This window comes from Artemia sp. Qi Xiang Cuo, chromosome 21 (genome assembly GCF_049724085.1).
Source record: "Artemia sp. Qi Xiang Cuo chromosome 21, ASM4972408v1, whole genome shotgun sequence".
NCBI lineage: Eukaryota > Metazoa > Arthropoda > Branchiopoda > Anostraca > Artemiidae > Artemia > Artemia sp. Qi Xiang Cuo.
The window spans coordinates 13,387,119-13,409,192 of NC_142814.1; the positions used below are offsets into that span (position 1 = coordinate 13,387,119).

The following is a 22,074-nucleotide window of genomic DNA, read 5'->3' on the forward strand; positions in this document are numbered from 1 at the left end:
TTGTTCAGAATTGTCGAAAGATCTAGTAACTATGCCTTTGAGGATTAATTGACCTCCCTCCGACAGCCCCCGGGGAAGGGCTGCAAGCTATGAACTTTGCCCATTGTTTGCACATAGTATCGGTTATTGGGAAGTGTACAGATGTTTACGGGGGGAGGGGGATTATTTGGAAGGATCTTTCTATGGAAAAGTTTCCTGAAAGTGAAGGAATTTTCCATGGAGGATAAAAGCCGGATTTCCCGGCACTATTTAAAAAAAAAACATCAGAAATTAGGTAAAAAGAAGTTTTTTCAACTGTAAGTAAGGAGCAACATTAAAACTTGAAACGAAGAGAAATTACTACGTATATGAGGGGGGTGCTCCTCTCAATACCTCACTCTTTACACTAAAGTTTTTTTTATAACTTTTTAAAAAGCTTATTATCCTAATAGTTATTTTTAAATAATTGGAACATAAAGTCAAATCTTAGCGTAAAGAGCGAGGTATTGAGGAGGGAGGATTCTCCTCATTTACGTTATAATTTCTCTTGGTTTTTAAGTTTTGATGTTGCTCCTTATTTTCCGGTGAAAAATGTGTTTTTTTATTTAATGAATAACTTGAGCTTCTTTCGGGTATTGATATTGGAAAATATACAAACTAAATAGGATATATATTCCACTTTAGTGCTGTGTCTCCCCACTATTTATCACTTTTTTTCTTCTTCATAAACAGTATGTTAATCTGTTCTTAATAGCTAATTAATAGTTTAGTAATTAATAGCTAATGATCTTAAGCAGGCTCTATCACTTACACCAATAATGAAACGGAAGTGGATCTGTTTTTGGAGTGTGTCTTCATAAATTTGCTTACCCAAGAGAATCTTCTGAGAAGGAGAAATTAAATAAACGGCAAAAAGTGTAATTTCTTGCTTGTTGTGTTTATAGGATTTATTGCTCCATAGAAATTTCTAATTAACAAAGTGGGAATGTAGCTGGGAATTCTCCATGAAATTCTAATACTGTTAATTTCACGTTTCTTCGATATTACATTTTAGAATGGATAGAATAAATATTCAGATTGTACATAAGTATATCATTGCTAGGAAAAGATTTATTGGATTTTTTTATTGATTTCTTATTGTAATAACTTTTGCGGTTACATCTATATAACATATATGCCTGGAATGACAATTCATAGGTTTTTCTTAAGCTTTCTTTTCACTTGTCTTTTCAATTTATTTAAAAATATTTGGAATGAGAAGACGTAATAAAAGGTTTTAATTAAATAAAACAGATATTCATGTGTTGTACATTTACTGTATTATACGTTTTACCTGTTTTATAAAATCTTTTTTACTTTCATTTGCTTTTAAAGGACAAGTCGGTGTAGTCTAAGAAATCTTTTTTATTTTGTCTAATATATTTTGCCTTTGATTTACTTTTTTATAATTGTCATATATATATATATATATATATATATATATATATATATATATATATATATATATATATATACATATATATATATATATATATATATATATATATATATATATATATATATATATATATATATATATATATATATATATATATATCCCATACAGCCCACACTACGCTGTCTTTTTTTCTTCTATTCCAGCTTAAAGGGCCTAGTATAATGCTTTTTTTTTATTTTGTATGCCAAATGTTATAAGTCGTTTTCTATTTGTGTTTTTCTCATTAATTTGATTAAAAACTTTCTGCAAAACTAATTTTTCAAGTTTAACGTAAATTGCCGAATTGTAGATGCACTCTCTTTGCTAATCATCTATTCAAACGTATGAAATGGTAGATTGCCGCACTTTTTGCATTTTTCAAAGAAAGAGAGAAACTTGACAAAAATAGCAAATACAAAACAAAATTTTGTAAATAAAACACATGGTTTTTGTGACCTCTCTAAACTAGGAAACCAGATACACGATAATAGATTCCCTAAATGATATTGAAGAGAAAAAACGCAAAATCCACACCTGAAATCCTGTTTAATAAAAAATAGTAGTTTTTTCAGCAACCCACGAAAAGGCGGCCTATGAGCCGCCTTTTCAGGAAGGCACACGTTGTCCACGCTTATCACGGCCATTTTGAAAAGGTAACCCCCTAGTATCCCTATTTTGGTCCAGTGCGCTTGCGTACTTTCAAGCACATGCGTATTAATGGCGGGTATTACAAAATGCACCACCTGTCTCAAATTTGGACTGATTAAATGAAAATGATTTGGGAGGTGGGAGAATTTAAGTGTCTTGTACTTTGTGTATTTTACTTAACTCCAATTTTCATTCTGTGTCCTTGGACAAGTCTTAGGATAGATAAATTCTGGAAGAGATGGTAAAAAGACTTGGTATATCACAGACATAGCTGCTTATGTACTAAATTCTTGAGGGCTCCCTAGGAAGATTGATCATCCGAGTGTGTATGAGGGGGGGCTGTTAATTTATATTTTCTACTGCTAAATATAAAATTGATTAACAAAAAAGAAAAAAATATATTGTACACTAGATAGTATTTTTGTTGAGGTTATTTTAACATCTCTTTTATATTTTAAGTTTTTTTCTCCTAATTTTGTTTTTCAATTTTTACCTCAGCTTAACATCTCTTCTGAGTTGGCATAATATTTTTCCATGAAAATACCTTAGCAAATTTATGAGAAAAACAAATGAATGGAAAATGGCTAGCAATGTTTTTGATAGCTTGTGAATATAAAGCTTGGTCTGCTTTCACCCCACCTTTCCCCTTAAAAAGTACGGGGCTCAGAATCTCTGGTGAATAGTAAGAAATCATATTTTTATATTAATTCCAAAATTTTTAAAAAACACAAGTAACTGTTTTCTTGTTTTAATAGGTGAAAATTTTGGTTGTTTCGGGGCCACTAAGAAAAAGAAAGACGCAATGGCTTCACCTGGTTCAACTGCACTTGGAATAGCACCTTCAGATGGGATTAGAGAAAAAGTGCCTGGCGGAAATTTAGAACGAACTGAGCCACCTAAAGGCATGGAACTCCTGTGGCAACCTGATGTAAGTTTAACATTTTCAGAAGTGGCTTGCTATTAAAAAGAAAATAATATTATACTTCAAACAGATGTTAAGCCTTCAACAAGACGTTTATGGCGTTGACTTTAGGCTGTATAGTACAGTTAGCTGAACTTTAGTAGAATAGAAATTTTAGAAAAATAGTAGAAAGAAGAAATAAAGATGAAGAATTAATTATAGTAGAAGAAATAATAGAAATGATAGAGTAGCTATATTTATTATAATACTACTAGCAACATCATTGCATCACCAAACCTCCGGAGCCCAACATAACTCCACATGCACCTCTTCCCCCTCACTGTGTTCAGAGCTTCGCTCGTTGCTCCCTCCTTGAAGTTCCTGCTTCCTTTTAATCTTTTTTATAACCTGTTCTCAGCATGCTTGAGGACCTGTTTTGTTTTTTTCGTTTAGCCCCAGCTGGATTGCCGAAAAGTACGATTTTTTGGCAATCTTGTTTTGACCACGATTCTTGGCCACCCATCTGTAGCCACTTTTTTGGCCCGGTGTTTCCCTTATGTCTTCTTCTGGATTGCTAAAAAACTCATTTGACGACCCTGGACCAAAAGCAGGGCCAAAAGGTACCCATCATCTGTAAATACAATCTAACCACCCTAACAGTTTTTTGGAAGCTCTGGTGGTAGTAAATGAAAGATCTAAAACGATTTCTACTCCTGACAACTAATAATGTTCATAGCTATGTACAGCTAATAGTAAACTGACAGTGGTAACTTGGGGTACACTTCTTCTCAGGCTCTGATCTATTCAAAGCCTTGATCCATCCCACTTCGTTCTAGTTCTGCTGTTTTAAGCCATCGCACATGCTTAAAAGATCTAATTTTCGTTTCGTAACAATTTTGTAACGTCTCGTTTAAGAATAAAAAAACGAGCCCATTTCTCTTGTTAAAAAAGAATTATGGAAAGTACCAATGAATTTGATTTTTTTATTTTTTTTGTAGAAAGTTTACTTGAAAGTATTCAAGTCAAACTTTCAGGTCCCAAGACTGGGACCCTTTCTAGTAATCAATATCAAAACTTTTGCTGCCCATGTGCGGAACGTCAGCAAAGGTGGAACCCCAACACAAAGTGAAACCCCTTCTTTTAGAATTGCGAAGTTAAATTATTTTTGTGGATTTTTTTCATAAAATTTTTGTGGATTTTTGTACTTAGGATTTATGGACAAGGGGTTTAAAAATTTCTAAATAAGTTCTAATTCTAAAAAGTTCTAAAAAGTAAAAAATTTCTAAAAAAGTTCTAAATAATTTATCACAATAACCAGTTAATTCATTTTTTAAGTGTATAGACTCTGGGAGGGATCCTATTCAGGGTACTTTTTTGTGGGTTGAGTAATCACCGTGGCTCTAGATTTGATTACCTTCTCTCTCAGATTTTGAAAAATAGCTTTTTTCGATATTTTTCGTAAAAAAACGTCGCCCTGCTAGATTTTTAAATGCATAATTTGCCATATCTTCATTTAATTTCTTTGCGAAATCCCCCCCCCCCCGTAGATTTTTCAATTTTTACTCCGTACTTTTGCGTGACGAATATAGCTTTCTCTTAATCCCTTCAACCTGGCTTTTTGCCAAGAATGAAATTGATCTCTGATTAAAAGAGACTGCCTACCATTGATTACTCTATTTGACTTTTCACTTTTCTTTAATCCTTTTCCGCGGAAAATTTGCGAAATCTCTCTCTTCTCTTCTGCCTCACTGGAATAGAAAGAGGCATGTCAGAGATCGATCTTCCCAAAATTACTACGCCAAGATAGGAAGCAAGGATTTGAACTGAAGGGGAAACCTGTCGCTTTTCTTTGATTACAAGTCAGATTAATAAATAAGAAATCTGTTTGTGATGTTTGTAATAATCAAAAGTGTCGTAACCCAATAAAATATTCGAAGAAATGTTTTATGCGGTATACGGATGCACTAGTTTTGCTTATTTTTTTTAATTTTCGCCAATTTTGATTTTATTAATTCTAAAAAATTAAGTATTGTCTTTAATATATTATTCAGTTTAAATGACCCTTTTCAATATTGTTTTTGAATTAACAGTAATTTTACATTAAAGATAAGATTTATTGCTAAAGCATGCGGGCTATAGCAACACATATTAACAAAATATTGAATATTTCAACTTTTTTTTTTTGCTTTATGGTATCATTATGTTGAACATACAGAAAGTCTTTCAAATATTGAAAGCTTTGAACTAACGGGTCAAAAAATATCCTTATTGTGATTCTGTTTGTTTTCCCTCTATTTGAAAAATAAATTAAAATATTGTTATTTGTTATTTTTCGTACTTCTTTTAAAAACAACTCGCATGTTGCAGTCTGCTCAAAATCAGGGGTGTGGTTGGGGAGGGGGAGGGGGGCAGTTGCCCCCACAACAACGTGGAGAAAAAAATTATTATATATACCATGCCCCTTGACTATCCGGATATGAACCTCTCTTGCCCCCTCCCCCCCCCCCCCCAATAAAATTACTAGAGATTCGCCTCTGCTCAAAATGTAGATTTTAAACTGGGAATGAGGGGGGGGGGGAATGAATTAATACCAACAAAATAAATTTGAGGAGGTTGGTAATATTTTGGTAGAATGGCGTCAGAATCAACTTTTACTTCAGCTATAAATACAAAGAGTTTTTTTCGGTGAGAATAAAAGTGCCGGGTCCTCCATCAGTCTGAACTGTCAGTGGCAACGCTGTGGGAATAAATGACATTACTATACGAGTCACGTTTATAAGTAGATGATAAGGGAATTTTCCAAAGCGTTTACACAATTTCTTCTTCTAATTGTTTATATTGAATTTATTTTTTTAATTCTTTTATTTATTGTTGTTTAATTCATTGTTCATCTCTCAGCTATTTAACAGCACAGTCTCAAATCTAGTGTAGATCTTTCAATATTTTTGCTTGAGCGTCGTTTTCCGAACATATAGAGAGTAGACAATGTGAAATTATTGTTGGTTGATACTAAAGGCTGATTGGCTGGTAAGTTTCGGTATTCTTCATCAGAGATACGGGGGGGGGGGGTAAAGTGCAATATCAAAAATAAAAGGCGCATAAACATTGTCTTCGGTTGGCTTACAAAGTTAGCCTTGGGGCGAATCTTATTTATGTTTATTCTGAGTATTTTCTTTTTTATGAACTGGGAATATTTTCAACTTTTTTTTTCATATCTTAAAATGGCATTACGTATGCTTATAACACAAGAAATTTGCTTGTGATATTTTCGAAATATGAAATGAAAATGGTATACATATGCTAGTCGTGATTTTTTTCTTTTAGAAAAAAAAACAGTAATTGTAGTGACACTTTTTTTGGAACTTTTTCAACTTTTTTTTTGAACATAGAATTTTTTTCAACTATTTTTCTCAAGTCTTCAAATGACATTGCATATACTTATAACAAAAGATTCGGTTGATATTTTTTGGAATATTAAATGAAACTAGTATGTATATGCTAGTCGTGATTTTTTTTTCTTTTAGAATAACAACATTTAACATAGTTTTGTTATGAATTTTTTTTTTTTTTTTTTTTAGTATGAAATGAAAATGATATACGTTTTGTTAGTCGAGATTTTTTTTTGTTATTGTTAAAGATGGACAGAATTGTTAGTTTGTTTGTAATCAGCAGTGTGAGCTATTTTAAATGAATATCGAAATAAAGTAAAATGTTATTGCGGATTTTTTTGTTTATCCTTATCGTTTTCCCTACATTTTCTTGACTTGGCGCCCCTGTCTGGGAATGAGCTGTAAAACATTGTTATTGGCTGTTAAGTTTCAAGAGTCATTTGAACTGAATTATTGATTGTCTGAAACTCAAAACGGAGGAATTGAGTTTCAACTGAATTATTGATTGTGAACTGAGTTATGATTGTCGTTATATAGCCTGTACAAGTTTATTTCAACTTTCTCATTTTGCCATTTCTATTCCTTTTTTCTTAAAATACGTTATTGATTGTCCTATTTTCTTAAAATCTTCAATATACCTCTCGGCCGTGAGCCCCAAAGCGATAGTCTAAACTGTCCTATTGAGTAATTGGGCCTTGGGTACAACCAAGACCGTATACAGGGGGGGAGGGAGAACTGGGTTTGAATCCTCCCCCCAAAATCTTTGCTTAACTTATAAAAATAACAAAAAGGCATATAACTAATTTTGTAATGCGTTTTGTAAAGTTTTTTTTGTAAACCCCCGCCCCCCCCCCCCAAGAAAAGTCCTAGGTCGGGTACAACCTTCCTTTTAAAATTCTTACAAAATGAGGAAACAAGTCGTGAAAAATACTTACTGATCACTCCTCTTTAGCTGTTACTTACTAGAGTAATTTATTACTGTCGTTATTTAGGCTGTACAATTTTATATTAACTTCCTTCCGCCCTTTTCTTTTGCTTTTCTGTTTGAAATTGTCCTATTTGGGTTTCTCTCTTTGCTATTTTAATGTATTTTGCTGTGAATCATCTCTTCTGCGTGATAGGACTACAAAGAGGCGTATCAGAGACCAATCTTTGTAAAGTTACTCGACCAACAAATCAGACTTCAGACAGAAACCTGTCGCTTTCTTTTTAATTTAAATTCTACTTATAAGTATTATCTTAATAGGGAAGCTATTTTAAGCCTTGATGGTTTGAATTTGGAGTTTTTAGAGATGTTTCAATCAGGGTTGTCACCATGGCCAGTTCCTAAAGTACTAAAATTGTCTAAGTTTCCGTGCTACATAGCGAATTTTTGCGCTACAATCAAAAAATTGATGGAAATAGTACTAAGATACAACTTTTGTGCTACAGGTAGCACTTCCGAGAACGTGCTACACATAATAGAATAGTGCTAAAATAGCACTTTCGTGCTACAGGTGGTAACCCTCGTTTCAATGCTAATAGGGAACGACGAAGCTGAATTGATTAGCGCAATTAGCAAAAAAATGGCTTTATTTATTGAAGAAATTTTTCTTGTTTATTTGAAATAAAATTAATTGAAGAAAATTTTATTGAATTAAAAAATTCAATTTTGCTTTGATTGAATTTTTATTGAAAAAAAATTAAAATTCTTTTAATTTTTATTGAAGGAAAACAGAAGTAGAACTTAATGGATTCACAATCGGGAAAATATATCCTCTAAAAAGGCTATAATGCAAGAAAATAATTTTCGCTGAACTTAAATCCTCCCCCCCCCCCCAAAAAAAAACGAGAGAAAAATATGAACGAGTGAGTACAACATTAAACAAAAACTAGATTTTGTGTTTTGGACAACGTGAATTAAAAGCGTATGCTCTAGGAAACTAATATTGAGGTTTTTAAACTACCTTCAATGGAATTTTGAAATGCCTAATTTATTCCGAGTCACGTGAAAAAATGGGAGTGGGTGGGAGTTCTTGCCCCCTTCCCTCTAATTACATTTCCGTACACTTTCTGCTATATTTTGAAAGAAGATTCACCTTTTTTTGCTGTTGGGATTTATTAGCCCCTCTCCTCAAAATAAACCTTTGTGCTCATGCCTGATTGATTTAAAGTTGTGGCATTTATTACAATTCAAAAATCGTAATAAAGTTCGTTTTATAGCGTATTCAAAAAGTGATTAAATGAACGATCTAATTTTTCTACTTTTGTGATTTATTCAGAGCCTAAATTTGGCCGCCATGGTTCGTGGAAATCACTAATGGTAAAATAATATCTTTTCTCTTATACAGACCATACTGTTTTCTAATAACAATTTAATCTAATTCTTTTTTGCAAAAAAAAAAAAATCGTTTGATTTGGATTTCAAACATTTTTTTACGCTTTTCTCAGTGGTTCCTAGTGCTAATGTTGTTTCGACAATCTTTTCCATATTTCGTATATATATATATATATATATATATATATATATATATATATATATATATATATATATATATATATATATATATATATATATATATATATATATATATATATATTTGGATGTTGCCTTTTTGGCAGCTTGGTTTTTTATTTGGATTTTGTGGGTCTTGTCTATTGGGCAGTCGAGATTGATTTAAGGAACCTCATTAGCAGAATATTTTGTGTATTTCAGGTTGTGCAACCTTATCTAGCTCTACTGTCCAACTGCTCCAACCCTGAAACCCTTGAAGCGTCAGCTGGAGCAATTCAAAACCTTGCAGCTTGCTACTGGCAACCAGCAATAGAGCTCCGGGCAGCTGTTAGAAAAGAAAAAGGACTCCCGGTATTAGTAGAGCTGCTAAGGATGGAAGTGGATCGGGTTGTTTGTGCTGTTGCTACAGCCCTAAGAAATCTGGCACTGGATCAACGGAATAAAGAATTAATCGGTGAGTGCCCTGCATTAGAAATAATAATTATTCTATTATCAATTTCTCCTATGCTCCCTAACTTTTTTTTTCTCTCTCTCCCTATTCTTTGATTCTCTTACATATATTTATGTATTTTGCGAATTTCCATAATTAAAGCTTATTTTATCAGGCGACTGGAATTGACTTCTAAGTAAACAGAATAATTTCCTTTTGTTTACTTGAATTGCTAGACACTTTGTTTATTTGAGTTTCTTGACGATATTCACTGTATTTTCTCTCATTTGGAAGAGTGAGAGACGAAGATAATATTCTTCAATTGATCATAAAAGTACTTGATTATCAGACGATTCTGATGATCAGATGATCAGACGAGTACTTGATCAGATGGCTCGATCATCGAAGTGCAGTCTTGCTCTAGTAGTGCTTGTGATGCAAGTTTAGAAACGAGATACAAATAAATCTAATAAACAAATAAACCGCGCTTATATCATCTTTCAACGATCATCAGGGAGGTGCTTATATGATATAACCCGACCACGTTGTTCATTCATTGACGCATTGTAAAACTTTTTTTTTCGCTAGTTTCTTTCAGCTTAGCTTCAGAGTAGACAAAGAGAAGTGGCAGAATAGATGGAAAAAATATAATTTGGGCTATATATTTGCACATTAGGGGGGGGGGTAAAATATTGGGTAGTGTGAAGTTAGAAAACAATTCTTACTATATAACATGCAGAATAATTGTACATAAGACATTAGTCATGCAGGCCCGCTATACTTTACCCCCTCCCCCCTAATGTGCAAATATATAGCCCAAGTTTGTTTCTAAAGTATTATATTTTATATCATACTTAGGTATATTTTACTAGGATTGAGCGTCAGAGAAACAGATTCTACTTAAACGAAGAATATCAGGTCGGGGGTATATCATACAAGTACCCATTGGGTTGTATATCATGACGTTTCCCATCCTTATAACCTACCTCTATATATTTATGCTGCGCCCATAAATCGAAAATCGAAAAACGAAAAAAAAAACTGTAACAAAACTAATAAAAATAAATGGATTTTGTAATCATTAATTACTTCCCAGAAGGTAACGTTTCAACCTACTCTAGAACTGGCTAACTTTATCTGCTACCCTTATACCCTAAAGGAGAGAATTCAACAGCTTTGGTCCTGCAAAACGCGGAAAAGATCCTTGTTGAGTTGTCCGAGCCTCAGACACTATCTCCGAAGAATTTCTAATTTCATGACAACGATAAATAGAGTTAAACTGAAAATTTTCCCAAAAGCACCCCGGCTTTTTCACGCATTTGTTTTGTTCACGCATTTGTTTTGTTCTTGTTAATTCTTGTATTTTCATACAAGAATTTTTTTCACGCATTTGTTTTGTTCTTGTTAATTCTTGTATTTTCATACAAGAATTTCTTTTCACGCATTTGTTTTGTTCTTGTTAATTCTTGTATTTTCATACAAGAATTTTTTTCACGCATTTGTTTTGTTCTTGTTAATTCTTGTATTTTCATACAAGAATTTCTTTTCACGCATTTGTTTTGTTCTTGTTAATTCTTGTATTTTCATACAAGAATTTTTTTCACGCATTTGTTTTGTTCTTGTTAATTCTTGTATTTTCATACAAGAATTTTTTTCACGCATTTGTTTTGTTCTTGTTAATTCTTGTTAAAAAAAAATCGCGAAGAAAGGAAACGAGGACAATTAACAGCCAGTGAAAAAATTGAAAAATTATGCAAATATTTCGGTCAAGACTTTAGTTTGGTTTTTAGTTTGGTGTTTTTATTTTAAGGTTTGGTTTTTATATTTTTATCAGTTTTATTCTGCACTGAGGACGGTCAAGCGGAGGTCTTGACCGAAATATTTGCATAATTTTTCAATTTTTTCACTGGCTGTTAATTGTCCTCGTTTCCTTTCTTCGCGATTTTTTGTTTATCATGATTAGCCAGTGTGGTCTCAGAAATTAGTCAAATTCTTGTATTTTCATACAAGAATTTTGTTCACGCATTTGTTTTGTTCTTGTTAATTCTTGTATTTTCATACAAGAATTTTGTTCACGCATTGTTTTGTTCACGCATTTGTTTTGTTCTTGTTAATTCTTGTATTTTCATACAAGAATTTTTTTCACGCATTGTTTTGTTCACGCATTTGTTTTGTTCTTGTTAATTCTTGTATTTTCATACAAGAATTTTTTTTACGCATTTGTTTTGTTCTTGTTAATTCTTGTATTTTCATACAAGAATTTTTTTCACGCATTTGTTTTGTTCTTGTTAATTCTTGTATTTTCATACAAGAATTTTTTTCACGCATTTGTTTTGTTCTTGTTAATTCTTGTTAAAAAAAAATCGCGAAGAAAGGAAACGAGGACAATTAACAGCCAGTGAAAAAATTGAAAAATTATGCAAATATTTCGGTCAAGACTTTAGTTTGGTTTTTAGTTTGGTGTTTTTATTTTAAGGTTTGGTTTTTATATTTTTATCAGTTTTATTCTGCACTGAGGACGGTCAAGCGGAGGTCTTGACCGAAATATTTGCATAATTTTTCAATTTTTTCACTGGCTGTTAATTGTCCTCGTTTCCTTTCTTCGCGATTTTTTGTTTATCATGATTAGCCAGTGTGGTCTCAGAAATTAGTCAAATTCTTGTATTTTCATACAAGAATTTTTTTCACGCATTTGTTTTGTTCTTGTTAATTCTTGTATTTTCATACAAGAATTTTTTTCACGCATTGTTTTGTTCACGCATTTGTTTTGTTCTTGTTAATTCTTGTATTTTCATACAAGAATTTTTTTTACGCATTTGTTTTGTTCTTGTTAATTCTTGTATTTTCATACAAGAATTTTTTTCACGCATTTGTTTTGTTCTTGTTAATTCTTGTATTTTCATACAAGAATTTTTTTCACGCATTTGTTTTGTTCTTGTTAATTCTTGTTAAACAAAAAATCGCGAAGAAAGGAAACGAGGACAATTAACAGCCAGTGAAAAAATTGAAAAATTATGCAAATATTTCGGTCAAGACTTTAGTTTGGTTTTTAGTTTGGTGTTTTTATTTTAAGGTTTGGTTTTTATATTTTTATCAGTTTTATTCTGCACTGAGGACGGTCAAGCGGAGGTCTTGACCGAAATATTTGCATAATTTTTCAATTTTTTCACTGGCTGTTAATTGTCCTCGTTTCCTTTCTTCGCGATTTTTTGTTTATCATGATTAGCCAGTGTGGTCTCAGAAATTAGTCAAATTCTTGTATTTTCATACAAGAATTTTTTTCACGCATTTGTTTTGTTCTTGTTAATTCTTGTATTTTCATACAAGAATTTTGTTCACGCATTGTTTTGTTCACGCATTTGTTTTGTTCTTGTTAATTCTTGTATTTTCATACAAGAATTTTTTTCACGCATTTGTTCTGTTCTTGTTAATTCTTGTATTTTCATACAAGAATTTTTTTCACGCATTTGTTTTGTTCTTGTTAATTCTTGTATTTTCATACAAGAATTTTTTTCACGCATTTGTTTTGTTCTTGTTAATTCTTGTTTTTCTAACAGCCTTTTTGTTTATTATTATTATTATTTTTTGTAATAGTCATTTTAGCTCAATGTCAGTTATATTTAATTGTAATTGTATTTAAATATATTTATTATTTTATTATAAATATATTTATTACAATTATTTTATATTTAAACCTAATACGCCTTTTCTCCTTTTTGGGAGCTGGAGGGAAATAAAATAGGTAAAACCGAGTGGAATCTGAACTCTCGGTAAAACCGAGGATTAACTCTGTAATTACTGGTAAAACTCGATAGTTCCGCTCGGTAAAATCGAGCGGAATGAAACAATTTTGCTATATTGTCTTACAGCACAAACTTCAAGCAAAGATGTTTTCCTTGAACTGTGGGAAACCTATAGCACAGTTAAGGTAAATCTTCCCTAATCCTTAATCAAAGTCCGCCAAATGGATTTACAGACTTTGCCCCATCAACATTAGGAAAAGTAAATAATATTGGAAATCGAAATTGTTCTTGTTCATTTCATCGCCAAAACAAAATATTTAGAAGAAAGAGAAAGTTCTCTGAACAGTAGATCGATCTTCCAGCAGCAAAATCGAAGAATCGAAGAAAATCGATTTACAGCAGCAAAATCGAAGAATCAGCGGATTTACCACCTAGCCTGTGCCACCAACAGAGAGTAGTCTGGAGAGTAATCTAAATAAATATTTTGGCTACATAACCAATAGCCAAACAAGCGACGAAAAAAAGAGGCTTAAAAAATCTTAGGCTCATCACTTCATAAAAGTTCACCTAAGGCCAAAAAAAATTTATTGATTCGTACTATACTAATTTCTTTAAATTAAAAAAAAACAAAAAAACAAACAAACAAAGAAATGAATATAAAGACGACAAATGGGTCTATGAAAACGAAGAGACGCAAAAAAAAAAAAAATCAAACGAATATTTCACCCGTATACAACAAGGTGTCTTCAACGTAGAAACAAATACCACTAAAAACTAAAACTGAAAAATAAATAATATATAATTACTTGCGTTTTACAATTGGCAGCTACCTTCTTTAAACCAAGAAAGTAACTTGACTTTAGATTTTTTATTCTTTAAATTAAACAACCTCTTATGGAAGCACTCACTTTTTTGGAGGCTAAAGGCTCAGAGTACGTTCTGGTTTATTTATGTGCCTATTTAATCAAATTACCGAGCCCATTTATCAGCAGCAGCAGATTGTTTGTTATTTTTTGCTGTTAATCCACATTTTTAGGAATGTCCTAAGTGAATGCAAAGTGATAAGCTTGATCTACTACTACTACTACTAACGAGTCACCACAGCACCAAGCCGCCTGAGGGCAACACAGCTGCGCACGCTCCTCCTCAACCCCAATCTATTGAAAGCCTCCCTCTTTACACCCTCCCAGGAAGTTCCCATTTCCCTTAATTCTTCCTTTACAACATCCTCCCACCCCAACCGCAGACGACCTGTTTTCCGTTTAGCCCTAGACGGTTGGCCGAAAAGGATAATCTTTGTCAATCTGTAATCCTTTATCTGCAGAACTTGACCTAGCCATCTCAACCTTTCTCTCATTACAGCCCTAGAGAGTGGGATTGAACCACACTTTTCGTACAGCCTACTATTTGAAATACGGTCAGTTAGTTGGGTACCCAGAACAATACGTAGGCAATTTCTCTGGAAAACATCTAGAAAATCTACCTCCGTTTTTGGGACCGCCCATGCTTCAGAACCATATTTGACCACTGTCATCTCTGTAGTTTTTAATATCATTTTAGTAATATTAGTTTTCAGTTTTTGAATGTAGAGAGTATATTCAGGAATATTTTTGGGTATATTTGGTAGAGTTTTTCTAAAAAATTTGGTAGAGTATTCTACCTTCTAAAAAAATCTGTTTATTTTTCGATTTTTTTTTTTTTTTTCTTTTTTTTTTTTGCTGTTAATCCCTGCTTTTAGGGGCGTTATAAGAGTTTGCAAAGTGTTCAGTTTGATCTGGGATCAAGATAAATAAAATAAATTTGGTGAACAATAAAGCTTTGTTCGTTTTCTATGTTTGAACTTTTAAGAAATTAATTAATGAATTAATACAATTTTATTAATACAATTAAAATAATTAATACAATTGCCCAAGTTTGTTTGCTATTTTGTGTTATACTAGTGTTGTGTGTGAAAAAAGGTTTTTAGTTATTTTCTGTGTTTACATATGTCTTTTGAGTGTACAAAGGTTTGCTCATATATGAAATGAAAAGGAAGTTTATTTTAAGAGGTACACGTTTAATTAACATGAAAAAAAAAAAAATACTTGTATAAGATAAAAACAAAAGCCAAAAAGAAATAGAAAAAATAAGAAGGTTATTAAATATTGAAAATATTATATTAAATATTACAATTCTTTATCTAATTAAATTTAATTTAATTAAATATTAAATAAAAAGTTAAACATAAAAAAAAACTAAAGAATATTAAATTCCCAAATTGGTTTCACCTCGGAAAGTCTATTAACTAAAGATGAAACCCTAAACAGCTAAAATAGACAAAAAAATGACACAAGAAGATGAAAAACCGCGGTGAAACAATAAGAAAAAAATGGATTGAAGTAACATCTGAAAGACTATGATTTGTGTAGTAAAAATTCTGAACAAAATCGAATGTGTAAATTTTTTTACTTTTATTAGTAAATAATTTTTTTTTTCCCACTTTCTTAGAGTTGCTGGTTAATAATCTAGTAATCCAACGGGTATCTAGAACTGTCCTTAGATAATTCCTCTGAAAGATATTCAACAAACTTTCATCTTTTTTTTTTTTTTTAATCAATGTCGCGTTAGCTAGGACAAGTCGCTTAGACTAGGAATAAATAATTGTGAAGAGGTTGTGTTCGGTAACGAGAAGATTGATCAACTCGATAGCTTTACTTACCTGGGTAGCATTACCAGTAAAGATGTTAAAAGTATAACAGCCAAGGCCCAGCTTTTTTTTTTCAATTGAAGAATTTTTGATAGAATGGATAGGCAAGCGACAATGGTCTAGTATAATCCTAAAATGGGAACGGTTCAAATGGCAAATGAATACTTGCTAAATGTTTTCTTGAAGAATTGACTAACAACAGTTCTAGGTACGACAGTTTTCTTTTTTTTTTACGATTGAAAAATGTTTGGTAGAATGGGAACGATAGTTCTAGGTACCTTTTTGGCTGATTGTATCTCGACAGGCTGTATGAAAAATGTGGTTTGATCCCAATTTCTAGGCCTGTAAGGAAAAATTATTGAGATAGGCAGGACATTTTTTACAGATGACGGATGATAGATTGACAAAGATTGCCCTTTTTGGCTATCTATTTAGGGCCAAACAGGGCCAACAAAATTAGAGCCGCCCCTGAATGGAGCGGGAAGAGGTCGTAATGAAGAATTTAAAGGATATCGGAGGAAAGGGGCGAAAAATTGAAGATGTGTAGATTTTTTTTGGCCAAACAGGGCCAAAAAAAATTGGGCCCTCCCTGAATGGAGCGGGAAGAGCTCCTAATGAAGAATTTAAAGGGTATTGGAGGAAAGGGGCGAAATTAAAGCTTTTAATAGGTTGATAGGGAGCGTACACAGCTCGGGTGGGCTCAGGTGGCTTAGTGTTGCAGTGAGATGCTTGCAATAGTAGTAGTACGTCCACATTTTCAGAGATTTCCTCAAGAATATGCAAAATGAAGACTCGGACATGTCCTATGGTACTAAACCCAATAAAAATAAATTGGGGGCGGGCAATAATAATAAAAAACTGATAATTTGAGTAAGAAATGAACAGAAGTTTGTTATAATTTAGGATTTATAATTTAAATAATTTAGGATTTATTTGTAATTTAGGATAGGGAGGGGATAATAAAAAGAGAATTATTTGAATAAGAAGTTCCCGGAAGTTAAGAAAAAGTTTAGGATTCGGAGGATATGCCTCTCCTCTTGAGGGAGGAGCTCCGTCTGTTTTAGAGGGCTCAGTTTCAATGTTTTGCTTTACAGGTAAATATGCTATGAGGGACTTGGTTCAAAAACTTCCGACTGGGAATGCGTCACAAGATCAAGCGACGTCAGACGAAACAATTAGTGCCGTTCTTGCGACGCTTAATGAAGTCATTAAGAAGAATGCAGAATTTTCACGATCGCTTTTAGAAGCTGAAGGTGTTCCTCGTTTAATTAATTTGGCTAGACCTAGACAGGGTCTGAACAGGTCAGCGCGGGTCGCCAAATTTGCCTCGCAGGTATATTAATGTTTTGTTTCGTATAGTCATGTTTTGAATCTGGGGTGAGCTCAGATATACTGAAAATGTCATGTCTGAGCCTATAAGGATGACTACGAAAAACGACATAGTGTTACTAGTCTTGCCATTACAGGTCAATATTATATAGATATATATATATATATATATATATATATATATATATATATATATATATATATATATATATATATATATATATATATATATATATATATATAATGGTGTGCGTAGCGGCGATACTGATCTCCTCATTCTCTTCTTATGGCCAGTTGTGCAGTGCGTCGTTGGGGGTAAATTATGTGACGCTTTCCGTTTTCCCCCTAGAAATCTGCCGGAACCCATCTGGTACTGGGTCGACCCTGGCTGAGCTTACGGAGTCATACCGGTGACCCCGTTTTAAACCAAATAATCAGTAACGCCAGCTCTCGAACCACGCCCTTATGGGCACATAATCATGCCAAGAGGCTATATTTTAATTTTTTATCCCTTTTTTTTCGCATGCATACCAAGGGCGGATCCAGGATTTTCTTTCGGGGGGGGGGGGGTACTAATTTTTGACTTTTTCGGGGGGGGGTTACTAATTTTTGAATCAGTTTTCGACTAATTTTACTGATTTTTACCTAGGTTTTTACTAATTTTTGACTTATTTTCGACTCGGTCAAAAATTTCGGGGGGGGGGGTCCAAACCGGGTACCCCCCCCCCCCTGGATACGGCCTTGATGCATACCCATGGTCTTCGTAACACAGGTATCAACCCTTTGAGTTTCTGTCCTCGACTGGGAATGCTATGCGTGGTTTGGGTAAGTTATCGGATGTTCTCCTACCCCCTCTGGAAAATGTTCTGTGTTTTGTGGGGGGGGGGATGAAAAGCTTTATTTGATATCAAGGAAAAATTTCCAAACATTGCAAAGCTTTACCTTTTTCATTGGTTTTCAATCTTCAAGGGAAGATCTGCCCGATCTCAAGATTTATGCAATAATATCTATATTTACACAGTAACACACCTATTTTTCAATTTTTTCTACATAAAAATAAGGAGGAGGGGAGGAATAACCTAAAAAAAATCTTTATAAATTCAAATTTCCCTGAGGGTTCTGAACCTATCAGTTTTGAAATCCTTTAGCACCCAGCTTAAATTACGGTGAAGCTGGTGAAGCCCAACTTAAGTTACGGCGAAGCTGGTGAAGCCCAAATTAAATTACAGTGAAGCTGGTGAAGCCCAAATCAAATTACAGTGAAGGTGGTGAAGCCCATAATAAATATTAGGGGAGCTGGTTAATTTTGATGAAATGAGAACCCAATTTTGTAATAGAGAATGCTAAGGCGGCTGGACAGGTAAAAGGGAGCTTTAGTTTCGTTTAGTGTCACATTGTCAGAAGGTAATGTAGTATATGTATTATTAAGTAATGTATAATGAAAAATAGATAAAGAACTAGTACTTAACGATTTGGTTGACTTTAAATAAAGATAATTTTACTTTTAATCTGCTAAAATTCAAGAATTATGTGAAATTTTAAATGGCACACACGTGATATTTTAGAGTTTCACATTTTATTTAACGACTTAACGATTTGTTTGACTTTAAATAAAGATAATTTTACTTTCAATCTGCTAAACTTCAAGAATTATGCGAAATTTTAAATGGCACACACGTGGTATTTTAGAGTTTCACATTTTATTTTTAAACAGCACCACCATATTATTTGTGCTGTTTATTAATAAACAGCACACCAGTATTTCCCCGTAAATAGTCAATGAACCAGCTATCAGCAATCCTCAAAGTCTGCCGACAGCTGACTATTATTTATTGCTAAGTGGTAATAAAAAATACGGCTATAGTGCCGATTAAATGGCAGCCATTTGTTAACGAGTGCATTACCTTAACGGGTATGTTTACAATGAGATTTTACTAATAGTGGGATTTAACTAGCGCTAATTAGAACCTATCGAATTAGAACCATTTAGATCATATAATTTGCTGGTTGGTTTAAAAATTCTAACTGGCTTAAATTAGCGCTGGCGCATTCACCTCAGTATGAATGGGACCTTTTTCAATCAGATGGGGATACATTAGAAAGGCGATAAATGGTACACTGTAGATATGAATTCCGATTGTGTTGTTTGACTTACACCCCCTCCCCCTCCATATCCAGGTGAGCCCCAAGAGGGAGGGCGTGCCACCCCCCAACTATTTTAGCATTAGGTAAAGTTTTCGCCGAAGGCGACAATTTCGGGAGAAATTTTGCAAAATCGGCCGAAATTTAGCAAAATTCGTGATTTTTGCAGAAAATTCGGCATAAATCAGGCAGCGATTCGGTAAAATTTACGAAGATCGCCCGCCCCCCTCCAATAAAATGAGCCTCGGGACGCCCCTGTCCATTTCTACTAATTTTTGTAATCTAGTTAATGTTCGTCAAGAAAGAAACTTTCTATGACTATAACTACAGGGTTGGAGACCATGTTAAATTTTTCCCCGTAACAATTTTCCCGATCAATCAGCCCTCTTTAGAGGCTTGAAGTTTTAGACTGCCCCTCTAATATGTTTGAAATCTCCATTATGAGTTTGTTTTGTAAAACAAATAACGTTTATGACATGATTAGAGAGCTGAATTATATTCAGCTGAATTTTAGAGAGCTTGAATTATAATGAATTATATGACATGATTAGAGAGCTGAATTATATTCAGCTGAATTTTAGAGAGCTTGAATTATAATGAATTATATGACATGATTAGAGAGCTGAATTATATTCAGCTGAATTTTAGAGAGCTTGAATTATAATGAATTATATGACATGATTAGAGACCTGAATTATATTCAGCTGAATTTTAGAGAGCTTGAATTATAATGAATTATATGACATAATTAGAGAGCTGAATAATACGTTAGTAAATAGTGCATGAACGGTCCACTCAGTCTGGAAAACATTACTTTTCTTTTCTAATTAGAAAAGTGTAATTTCTGCTTTTATGTAATCCCTTACATTCATTACGAACATGGATTATCGTTACATTGATTTTACAGAGATTATAAAGAGTTGTAAGATACCTAAATTTCTTAATCAATACCTGAAATCAATCTTCGCCTAGATAAGTCACGAGCCTATAGAGTCCTTGTAGAAATCGCTGACAGTAATTGCTGGACTGGGTGAGTGACCAGTCTTTGTTGACCTTGACCTGGTGGTGTCTAGTTACAGTTTTTTCAGGCAATGTTTCCTATACTGACGCTGAACAAATTGTGAATAACTCTCGTGAAATCATTGATTCTATTGTAGCTTCTCCCAGTCTGCTGAGAACTGACTATTGTTTATTGCTCAGCGGTAATAAGCACATATATATAGTTCTGATGAAATGGTAGCCATTCGTTAAGGGTTGTATTTCTTTAAAGGACATGTTCACAATAAGATTTTATATATATATATATATATATATATATATATATATATATATATATATATATATATATATATATATATATAATATATATATATATATATATATTAAATATATATGTATTATATATATATATATATATATATATATATATATATATATATATATATACCGATATTATCAGTTATATGTATATATATATATATATATATATATATATATATATATATATATATATATATATATATCCGATTATGTTGGATGACTTGCCCTCCCTATATGGCAATAACTACAGGACTAGAGACAAAATTACATTTTTGACGGTAATAATTTCCCAGACGAATCAGCCCTTTTTACAGGGTTGGACTTTGAGACTTCCCCTTCAATATGTTTGAAATCATCTTTATAAATGTGTTGTAAAAATGAATAACGTTTATGCCATGATTAGAAGACTAAATAGTAAGTGAATACATAGTGGATAAATGATCTGCTTAGTCCGGAAAACATTACTGATAAATTAGCTTTTTTAATTAGAAAAATGTAATGTCTACTTTTATGTAATCCGTTGCATTCATAACGAAGATGGATTATCGTTGGATTAATTTTAGAGAAAATTTTTAAGAGTTCTAAGATATCTTAAATCCTTAATCAATACATTTAGTCAATCTTCGACTAGATAAGTCACGAACCTATGGAGTTCTTCTAGAAATTACTGACAGTAATTGCTGGACTGGTGAGGGACCAGTCTTTTATTTTCTTTTTTTTTTACCTTGACCTTTAACTGATGGTGTCTGCATATACGATTTCCGCAGACGTTTTCTATGCTGACGCCGAACAAATTGCGAAGAAAATATAAAAAACTTGTAAATTTATTGATTCTATTAAAGAGTAATCCAAGAGTTATAATAGTAGAATTAAACATAAAGATTAAAGCAAAACAAATATAAAAAATGTGAATATAATAAAAAAATATTGGACAAAACAGAACAAAGTAGTATACATAAAACAGAACAGATTAATACCCTTTGATTAATATGCTATTTTAAAAGATAAAAGTTTCGTTTGTTACGGTACACGAATTGAAAACATCAAAACTCAGTTTTGAAGTTTTTTTTAATTAGAAAAGTGTTACGACGTTATAATGACACTGACACTATAAACAAAAAAAAATTCAGTAGTCAGAAGTGAAGTTTCGGTAATGCTAATGAAATAATACAAAATAGGATAGAAATATAATAGTTTATGAACAAAGTTGGGCTAAATATTTGCACATTAGGGGGGGGGGGGGTAAAGCATAGCATATATTAGATAAGTAACTTAACCTAACCCAACCTAGGTACCTTTTAGTCCCCCTAAACCCCAAAAAACTAAAGTTTAAATATAGTTCCCGGAGTGAGAAACCTTTGTTTATACAGCGTCTCATATAAATTTCCGGGTAATGCCTATCTGATCTTCGCAGTACAATTCTCGCGTGCTTTCTGGATTCTAAATAAGTACCTAGTTATATTATCTGTGTCTTAAGGTAGGTAGCAACTAAGGCCCTAAACACACTTGGTGCTATTTTAGTAGAAGAGATGGAGA

General features: G+C 32.7%; 1 protein-coding gene across 3 annotated transcripts in view; it reads left to right on the forward strand.

Moving 5' to 3' along the window:
- LOC148939256 (catenin delta-2-like) overlaps positions 1-22,074 on the forward strand; it is a 169,257-nt gene that overhangs the window by 121,287 nt on the left and 25,896 nt on the right. For all 3 annotated transcript variants that reach the window (XM_089107125.1, XM_089107127.1, XM_089107126.1), the window contains 3 exons: positions 2,860-3,032; positions 9,090-9,342; positions 16,842-17,080. In XM_089107125.1, coding sequence (XP_088963251.1) covers positions 2,860-3,032; positions 9,090-9,342; positions 16,842-17,080 — 665 coding nt within the window. The remainder of the gene's footprint in view (positions 1-2,859; positions 3,033-9,089; positions 9,343-16,841; positions 17,081-22,074) is intronic.